The following is an 11,020-nucleotide window of genomic DNA, read 5'->3' as shown; positions in this document are numbered from 1 at the left end:
GAGCACAACAGCCCCTCCTCTCTCTCTATGTAAATCAATGGATGTGTAACTGATGTGATTCTGCAATCTGTGTATGGGGTGAAGGTGGGAGTTCATAACCCACTTGAACCAAAGTGTGGAATATGATATGTCAAGAAATTTGTAATGTTTTGAACAACCAACAATAAAAAATTAAAAAAAAAAAGAAGAAAAAACTTAACTCTGTCAAATAATATTTGAATATATACTTTAAATGATCTTTTTAAAAAACTACTTCTGTTTCTACCAAAATAACATACCCATTAAAGGCACAATAGAAAACTTTCTGGTAATAGGGATTTCATAAGTAGAACTATGTGATTATAAAAATAATGAAAAGAGTTTCTATTTATTCAATATTTACTAGGTTCTCAGATCCATATTTCCAACTTCCTTAATAAATGAGAAATTTCTAGTGCCTTCAGAATTCAATATATCTCAGATGCTTTGTGTACACCATGTTATTTAACTGGGAACACGTGAAATGAAATATATTTCACTTAACCCCTCAATTACAAAAATAGCACATAATTTTATTAATCTTATTTTGTAGAGTAAAACAGTAAAAAACTGACAGTATAAACAACTTAATGAGAATAAAGCAAGCAACTCTTTGAAAAAGTTATGATTAAATTTCAGCTTGATGTAATTAAAATAATTTCTATTCACTTCATTTTTCTCAATATAAAGAATGAGCATACCTGCAATATCCAACTCCCTTGCATATTTAAAGGGATGGCACATATATCATGCCAGAAGTACACATTTGGTACTCAATGTACATTTTTTACAATAACAGCAATCATCAATTGTTCAATAAATGTGCATTAACCATGCTAATTTGGTGAGCTTCTGAACTGAACTTATTGTACAAGAGCAGTGATTACTATTTTATAAGTTGACTCATCAAAATATCATTGAGTGGGATTATTTCTAAGGTCAAATATATTGTCCAAATTTTACATTTAGATATTGAAATCCAAAATACAGAAAATTCTCATCAGATTTAGAAATTGTAATATGAGTGTTTGAAGAGCACTACTTAACTTGGTAGGGATGTAGGCTTACTGCATTATGTATGGTTTCTAATCCAGTAAAATGGTCATCAGAATAAATTTGCAGCAAATGAATGGCATATAATACACAGGACAGTTTTTGATACATAATGATAAACTAGAATATGGTGGGTGTGGTAAAGTTATCCATATGTTGCATCTTTCCTCAAATATTGGGAGTGGTACTCATTAGGATATTTTTGGTAGAATGATCTTCTCTTCCCTTAATATATCAAACAAGTAAATCAAAGAAGATGATTTACATACCAATGGAAGGAATAGTGTATACTGACAGACCCAAGCACCATTTTATCAATTCCCAAAGAGGATTAATTGGTTTCCCATGGTCACCAAGGAGATCCACAAATTTTACACGTTCCTGAGATGTAGGTAAGAAAGAAAACACAAGAATATTTTCTGTAAAAATAGAGTTAATGAACAAACAGACAATATCATTGGCCATCAGAGAAATGTGAATCAAAATTATAATGTGATATCATCTTTCCCTAGTTAGATTGTTATTACCAAACAACAACAACAACAACAAAAACAAATGCTAGTCAGGATGTAGAAAAAAAGGAATGCTCATACACTGTTGATGGGAATGTAAATTTATACAATTATAATGGATGCTATTCAAAAAACTATACCACATTGATCCAGCTATCCCACTTCTGGATACATAATAAAAGTAATTAAATGATCATATCAAGGGGATCATATGCCCATGTTTATTTTCACACTATTCATAATAGTTAAGATATGGAATCAACCTAGTAATCCATCAATGGATGAATCAATAAGTATATACATATATATTTATATTCACACATGTATGTACACATAAACAGACTGAAATATTATTCAGCATTAAAGAAGAAAAAATCTGCTATTTGCAAGAAAATGAATTGAACTGAAGAAAGTTATGTTATTTGAAGTAAGCCAGACACAGGAAGACAAGTACTACATATTCTCTTTCCTATGTGGTAGTAATTAAAAGGATTTGATGAATGTAGAGTAGTGATTATTAGAGATTGGGATGGATTGTGAGAAGGATGAATGAAGGAAGGCTGGATTTTATCAATTCACATTATAAGCATGTATTCAGATATCACACTAAATCCCATTAATATGTATAATATATACATATTACTCAAAAATAGAACATAATTCTAAAATCATGTGATTAAGACAAAAATGTGTGCAGGAGACTAGCCAAGAAAGCACAACCCTGATTCTGTGCACAAAGTAAAAGATTTTGAAATCCCAGGATTTTGAAAGAAAGAAATGCATAAAAGAGGATAGTACTCCCAGTCACTGATTTCTTTGTCAGTATATATTCACACATATATGTACACATAAACAGACTGAAATATTATTCAGCATTAAAGAAGAAACATAAACATAAAGTTTATACCTGGGATAGAGAAACTGTGGAGAACAGAACCATCATTTTTTCCATATGGTTAAATAGTATGTAACTTTGTTCTGAAGTGTTTGTGCTAAACAGGGGTCAGTGGCTTCTTGCAAAATGGTGGTGATAATGGGGACAGCAGTGGACACACATTGAGTTAAAGTATCTATACTTAGATATTCACCCAAGATGAGGCAACTGAAGATAAATAAGTACATGAAATAGTCCATTGGAAAAAAAGACAAAGAAGCAATAAGCATCCCAAGAGTTGGGTAGACATACAAGCAGCATGAAAAAGCAACAAAATGACCCAAACTGACAAGAACACATAGACAATTGACTCCATTTACATTGTAGTAGAGGAAATGTCAGATAAGGAATTTAGAAAGTTCATAGATAACTTGTGCAATGAGCTAAAAAAAGATGTAAGAATAAAAATTAGAGAGAAAAGACAGGAAGTGAAACATTATTTCAATAAAGAGAGATGATGAAAAAGAACAAAAGAGAAAAAAGGTAAATGAAAAACTCAATCAAATTTAAAAATCAATAGATAGCATCACCAATATATGAGGCCACTTTGAAGCTAGATTTTCAGGACTTGAAGAAAAAGAATATGATCCTGAAAATAAAGCTGACAATACAGAAAAGATGCCAAGAGACCATGAACAGAATATTCAAGAAACCTGTGATAATATCAAGAGACAAAATTTAAGAATCATTGGTGTAGATATGGCTCTAAAATAGAAACTAAAGAAATGCACAACCTTTTCAATGAAATACTAGAATTTTTTCAAATTGTAGGAATGAGATTTGAATCCAAATATAATATCCGTGTGGAACTCAAAATAGGCAAGATCAAAAAACATCGTCTCTAAGACACATTTTAATGAAAATGCCTAATATAGAGAATCAGGCTAGAATTTTAAAAGCCACAAGAGAAAAACAGCAAGCCAAATTTAGAGGCAGATCAATTCAGATTTCAATTGATTTCTCAGCCCAGATCTTAAAAGCTAGAAGGGTTGCAATAATAATGAAATCAGTAATGAAAGAAAATGGGTGTCAAGCAAGAATACTTCATCCAGAAAACTTGTCCTTCAGAATTAAAGATGAAAGAAAAACCTGTGAGAAACACAACAAAAAGAATTTATAAACACTAAGTCTGCACTACAAAACATATGCAATGAAATATTTAATGCAGAATAAAAAATAAAAATGAAAACATGCATAGGGATGAATTGCACTAGAAGAATAGTTAATTAAAGAAAAATCAATTATGAATTAACCATTAGAAATAAATAAAAATGGCAAGAAATAAAACCTATCTCTGTATGATAACACTGACTGTAAATGGTCTAAACTCTTCAATCAAATGACATAGATTGGCATATTGGATTGAAAAACAAAATCCAAAAATAGGTTGCTTGCAAGAGACTCACCTCAGAAAGACATTGACATATTAAATGCAAAAGATAATGTTTGCTGAAAGTAAGCAGGGTAGTTACTCTCATATCAGATAAAGTGAACTTCAAATGAAAATTAATCAAAAGAGACAAAGATGGTAACATCATAAAGGTTAAAGGAAGCATCAAAAAAAAGAGAGAAAATGTAAATATTCATGCACCCCCTAAACGTGCATCTATGTACATAGACCTTTCCCAATATAAATAATTAAATGGACCATATACTGTAATACTGGGTGATTTCAACAAACTCTCTCACCATGAAATAGGTCATACAGACATAAAATAAGTAAAGATTCTTCATAACTGAAAATACTATTGATCAAATGGACTTAACAGACATTTACAGAATATTTCATCCTTCTATGACTAAATTCACCTTCTTCTCAGAAGCTCATGTAATTTCTAAAATGGATCTTATTTTAGATCACAAAAGGAAATCATTGGAAAAAACAAAGTAGAATTTATTCATTTAATGGAACAAAATAAAAAATAAAAAAACAAGATAAAAATTAGAGAACATTCTAAAATCTGGCAATTAAATAATGGTCTGTATTGAATGATGAATAAACAGTATAAGAAATTAGGGGAGAAGTGAAAAAATTCTTAGAAATGTGGGAATAGTGATACAACATTTTAAAATCTCTGGGAGAATAGAAAAGTAATTATAAGAGGACAATTTGTAGCACTGACTTTCTACATCAAAAAATGAAAGATACCAAATTAATAATATAATTTTAGACTTCAAGGCCATAGAAAAAGAGGAATAAACTAACACCAGAATCAGCAGAAGACAGGTAATAATTAAAATCAGAGCTTGAATTAAAGAAATTGAGACTAAAATAATACAAAGTATAAATAAAACAAATAATTGTTTCTTTGAAAGAATAAGCAAGATTGATAAACTCCTATCTAAACTAACCAAAAGAAACAGAAGATGCAAATAAAGGGATAGAAATAGGAAAAAAAGAGATCTATTTCTCTCTTTGCCCATGACATTATCTTATAATTCAGTGACACAGGACACTTCACCAGAAGAATTCTAGAGTTAGAAGTACATTTAGTAAAGTAGCAGGATACAAGATCAACATGTATAATCAATCACTTTCCTATAATCTGAAAATTAATCTGCTTAAAAACATATTTTTAAAAATTATGCCATTTAAAATGACTCCAATTAAAATAAAATTAACTGGGTTTTGATTTGCATTTCTCTAATTGCTAGAGATGATGAACATTTTTTCATATGTTTGTTGACTGATTGCATTTCTTCCTCTGTGAATTTTCCAGTTCCTTAGCCCATTTATTGATTGGGTTATTTTATTTTATTTTTTTGGTGTTAAATTTTTTGAGTTCTTTATATATCCTATCTGAGATGCATGTGGTTAAGATTTTCTCCTCCTTTATATCCAAGGAACTTAAAATCATCATACTACAGTGACACAGCCTCATCAATGTTTATAGCAGCTCAATTTACAATACCTAAACTATGGAACCAAACTAGATGCCCTTCAACAGATGAATGGATAAATAAAATGTGGTACATACACAGTGGAATATTACTCAGCCTCAAAGAATAATGAAATTATGACATTTGCAGGTAAATAGATGAAGCTGGAGAATATCATGTTAAGCAAAATAAGCCAAACCCCCCAAAACAAAGGCCAAATATTTTCTATGATAAGTGGATGCTAATCCATGGTTGGGGGCATGGGTAGGTATGAATGAAGGAACTTTGGATTGTGCAGAGGGGAGTGAGGGGAGGGGAAGGGTTGTGAGGATGGGAAGAACAGTGAAAAGAGATGGACATTATTACCATGTATGTTTACAATACCAGTGTGCCTCTGTACCATGTACAGCCAGAAGAATGAGAAGTTGTTCTCCATTTGTGTACATGTGTCAAAATGCATTCTACTGTCATGTGGAATGCATTACAATACATTTAAAAGCAAAAAATGGTAAACAAATAAAATACATGGGAATTAATCTAATTAAGTAGGTGAAAGACATATAGAGTGAAAACTATAGAACACTGAAAAAAGCAATTGAATAAGAACCCAGAAGATGGAAAGACCTCTAATGTTATTGGATATGCAGAATTAATATTGTCAAAATGGCCATACTACCAAACAATTACAGAAAATCAATGCAAATGCCAAAAAACCCCACAGTGGCATTTTTCACAGAGCTAGGAAAAAAAATATAATATTTACTTGGGGGCTGGGGTTGGGGCTCAGTGCTACAGCCCCTGCCTCACATGTGTGGGGCACTGGGTTTGATACTCCACACCACATAAATAAATAAAATAATGGTATTGTGTTCATTTACGACCAAAATTTTTTAAATGTTTAAAAATAATTTGGAAGAGTTAGAGATTCAGAATAATCAAAGGAATACTGAGAAAGAAGAGCAATGCTAGAGGCATCACAATACCATAACTCAGATTATACTACAGAGTTATTATAACAAAAATAGAATGGTACTGACCCCTAAACAAACATGAAGACCAATTGAATAGAAGACAGAGACAAACCCACATAGATACAGGCAGATGATACATTGCAATAAAAACTATGGATCATAAAATGTCCACATCCCTTTTACTTATTAAAAGCTTCAGGTACCAACTATACAATCTTCCTATTCTGAGGAAATAACTTATTAGTGAGTAATTATGACCACTGGCTCTGTGTCAGGCATCATATTATAGTTAGGAAAAGAACAGATTTTTATTCCCTTCATCTCTTTTCAGGCTTTTAAAATTCAGAACAAATTTTAATAATCATCATGCATGTTAAGGGTCACTCCAAATGTAAAGATTGGAAGTGGACCCTGAATGGGATTTTTGTTACTAATCTTTTCCTTTATTTATGATGCAACACTCTGATTATTGACCTATATCTCAGGCAAACATCCTCAGCTTATAGATTTACATAAACTTCTAGGACATTTCCAAGATGTTTATATGAAGAAAAATGTCTATTTCTTCAAAAAAATTACTTATTATTATATTTTTAAAGTAGTAAGGGGCTGCATGAGTTCTTCTTATTGAGAGGCTGCTACATGACACAATTCACAAGAAATATACTTAATCCATATAATAATTCTGTAACATAAGTATCTATCTAATTTTATATCTCTGTTGAGGAATAGGTAAATAACCTGCCTCCGATACCAAAACTAGGAAGTGGCCTGTGATTCAAATTTGGGCCTATTAGTCTGTATATACAATAAAGTTAAAATATAAGCCTTAACTGACTTCCATATTAGGGATGGCCCTTCTCTTTGATCATACAATCATATATTCTTATACCAGAATAGCACTCACTAATCAAAGCTTTTCTTTAAATATTTCATTTTTTCTTATTTTCCTATTATTTTCTCTATGTTTTCAAGTATATGACTTGCAAAAGAATCTCAAAAATCACTTATAGAAAGGAAGAAGAAAGAAAAGAAGTGAACATACCTTTCCATCATGCCCCTTTGTTGACATCATTGTAATCCACAACTGAAAAGAATACTTCATTTCCTTCAGTTTAACATGTTGAACTGAAGCACCTAGAATATTTTCAAGGTGGCCCACAACCTTATAAAATAAATATAAAAATAGACAAATATGATAAGAACTTATACCACTGGATAGTGATGTTAGCAAATGGAAGACTATGGAGGTTTAAGTTTTTGTTCCCCTACAGAAATACCAAAAATGACATGTAGACTAATATAGCATTTTGAGACAACCAGAACTAGTTGAGAAACCATGGCAACAAGGAAAATACCTATAAAAGAACACAATCAAATTTCTAGGATATATCATGGCAGTTTTGCTCACCCTAGCCACCCCACTGCATGGGAAAAAGAGCAGTTGGGAGGAAGGTATTTGATTATTGATTCCACCCTCTCTCAGGTTGAAAGTAAAAGAGTAGAACTTGTTTGGAAACTTCTTGTTTGTCTTGGGGCAGCCCAAGGGACTGGTTACTGTCTTCCCTGACTTGTAGCACTGACAGGAATAGTAGCATATTTTGCATATTGGGTTAAAAATTGCTTAATTTAATGGAGTGGTAGGAGCTGTATCATGACTGATCTGCAAAGTTACTGCAGAACTGTGGATGCTTATAGACATAATATTACAGGAAGAGAAATCAAATACAACTAAAGCCTTGAGAATAAGCAGGGGGTAAGATACTGCTGATTATCCCCAGGATCACAATATTGCTTCTAGATCTGTAGCTACATACAAGTCCTAGCAGGCCCATGATGGTGAGGTACAAATTTTGACCCACTAGGTGCAATAAACTCCTAAAAAACTTTGTGGTTTTTCAATGTACACAGATAAACATACAAGGTATAGACATATAAATGGATATTAAATATATAGAACAATGGTGAAAGGAACATAAAGTTGGAATGGGCCAAATGTATTGTTATGGTACTACAGCTCATGGGGTTACAAATGGCTCTAAAAAGTTGAGAAAAATGTACTACAAAATGTAGTCTATGGTAAATGAAGTTAAAATTCCAGTCTTCAGGGTGCAGTGGCACACGTCTATAATCCCAGCAGATCAGAAGGCTGAAGCAGGAGGATCATGAGTTCAAAGCCACCCTCAGCAACTTAGCAGGCCCTAAGGAACTCAGTCAGACCCTGTCTTTAAATAAAATACAAAAAGTGCTGGGGATGTGCCTCAGTGGTTAACTGCCCCTGAGTTCAATCCCTGGTATTAAAAAAAATCCAGTCCTGGATTGGTATACTACAGAGTAAAAGATACAAAAACTTAGTAAAGATGGACTATTGATTAACATTTCTAAGTGTTTGGATCTTTTACTCTATAATAATTGTGAGAAACATCTTTGAAATGCTCTGTGATCACTTTTCTCTGAAAATCAGAAATTACAAGGGTAAGAGCCACTATTAAACTTGAAAAGCTAAATTCCATAGGGATAACTGTATCCCCAAGTGTCAGAGTTAAAGTGGCAGTACTTAATTGACAAAGGTTTTGTGGGCATAATGCCCACCAAAAAAGATTCTTAGAAGAATCAAAGCAGAAATTAGAATAATCTGTCTCACATGGACATATAGCACTGGCTAGTTGATCATGTTCTTAGCAGTGAAATAGATGAGAATTCCATTATACAGAAGAGTCTACATCAATTGAACAAAAGTCTAAGTTGGGGAAAGGCAGGATGGTGGAGTGGAAGTTGACCAAAAATCCTGACTCCTCTACAATATGCTGTGAGACAACAGCTGATCAGAGAGGAATGCACTGAGACACAATACTGGTCAGAGTTTTGGAGAGACTCAGAAATTCTGGTTGTTGGAACAGAAAACAAGAAAAAATGTAGACACTGAACAGGGGAAGTTTGGGGGAAGTTTAGCAAAGGGAGGAAAAGAAAAATACAATGCTGATAAGTTTCAGAACTAATAGAAAAAAAAAAGAAAGCCAGACCAAGTTAAGCTGGGGAAGAAACTGCAAAGCACTTAGCTAGAAGTGCACAGCTTATCTGAAATTGCTGGTGAAAAACCAGCAGGCAGCCATACTTGTAGAGACCACACCTAAGCCTACTTTTCTATAAGGCATTAAATTTATATATCTTCACCCCAAATACAGATAGCAACAAATACTATCAAAGGGAATACCTTTTAAATGGGCTGTCTGAGTAATATGTTCATGGACAAGGGGAGTGGCATGGAGTGGAAGAGAGAGCAATACACAATTAGGGAGTATGGCATGGGGTGGCAGCAAGGACCCCAGATACTGCCATAGGTGTATGAGCCACAGCAGACTGCAGAAGCCACCAGGTCTCCACAATGCGACTTGCAGTGCAGATATCAGTCACCATAAAGTGCTCACGAGAAGTGGGCCCCAATAGCCAGTAGAAGACAAATGCAAACAAGAACCACAATGCATACCACAGGAACACCCTACAGACATGTGTCTCACAGATGTTGGGCACCACAGAGTCTGCTCAGACATATCCACTGACTACAAAGGCCCCAGAAGCCAGCAGAAGCTGCCTGTGGTTGAACACTGCCACATGTACCATGTAGGTAGCCTGTAGATATGTGCTGCACAGATGCTGGTGACTGCATGCCCAGATGCAGACCCATCAACACAATTGTTGAAAACAGCTGCCACAGAGCTCCAAAAGGCCACCCAGCAACCCTATCACTGGGCTATTGAATTGATGTGATGTTATCTGCCATTCCCCAAGCATCCCCAAATCTACACAGTTGAGCTCACATCTGTTTTGACAACTCCAGGCACAAAAAAACATTTTTAGAGGTTCACCAAATCTGCATCTTCAATGAAGAAGAGACATGAATGCTAACCCACAGAAAACTTGTCATAGTTTCCTCTGACCCTCCAAAAAAGCTATGGTGCCTGTAAAAACCAAAAAATTGAGGGAGCCTCCTATACTTGCATCTGAAGTGGGCTGGTGAGGTTTCTACCTCCATGAACTAAGAAACATAGAGATAAAGATAGAAGATGTGGGCATTTAATAATCTTCCCCAAAGCTGATAAAATACAAATCTGGAAGGTCTCCCAAAATGTCTCCATCTGAAATGTTCAGCATGATATGTCTTAAAACTCTCTAATGTCAGGATTTGATTTCATAGCAATATTTTCTGTATTGATTTGATAGGTATCCCTCTATCATTTAATATCAAATGCCTTAATCAAATTCTGTTTCTTTTAATGTTTTAAAACATTAATCATATTTAGTCTTTCTATGTTTATTATCTGTGTTCATATTTATACTCTTTCATCTTTGATATGTCTTTTTCTTCTTGCATTATCTTTTTCTGTTTATCCATCTCCCTATTTTTTTTCTTTTCCCCCTGTTCTTTATGTTTTTCCTTATCATGAACTACATAGTTCAATAGTAATTGTACATTCATTAGTACCTAATTTATCAGCTATTTTTAGAGCATTACTTTCTTTTTCCACTGTTGGATTAGTGGAGTTGTGCAGAACCTTTTAAATACTTTTTTAAGTAGATGGTATTAGTCAGCTTTTTGTCATTATGGCCAAAATCCTTTCAAAGAACAACTAGAGGAGAAAAGATTTATTTGG

General features: G+C 33.5%; 1 protein-coding gene across 1 annotated transcript in view; it reads right to left on the bottom strand.

The window, feature by feature from the left end:
* The window catches only part of Faah2 (fatty acid amide hydrolase 2), a 135,214-nt gene that overhangs the window by 66,765 nt on the left and 57,429 nt on the right, over nucleotides 1–11,020 (bottom strand). Inside the window, exons 6-7 of the mRNA XM_048796711.1 lie at nucleotides 7,414–7,621; nucleotides 1,341–1,452 (exon numbers count right to left, since the gene is read on the bottom strand). Of these exons, the coding sequence (XP_048652668.1) occupies nucleotides 1,341–1,452; nucleotides 7,414–7,621 (320 nt within the window). The remainder of the gene's footprint in view (nucleotides 1–1,340; nucleotides 1,453–7,413; nucleotides 7,622–11,020) is intronic.

The sequence above is a fragment of the Marmota marmota genome, unplaced genomic scaffold (genome assembly GCF_001458135.2).
Source record: "Marmota marmota marmota unplaced genomic scaffold, marMar, whole genome shotgun sequence".
In the NCBI taxonomy this organism is placed as follows: domain Eukaryota; kingdom Metazoa; phylum Chordata; class Mammalia; order Rodentia; family Sciuridae; genus Marmota; species Marmota marmota.
The sequence above is the reverse complement of the archived record's forward strand: the minus strand, read 5'-3'. Positions and strand labels throughout refer to the sequence as shown.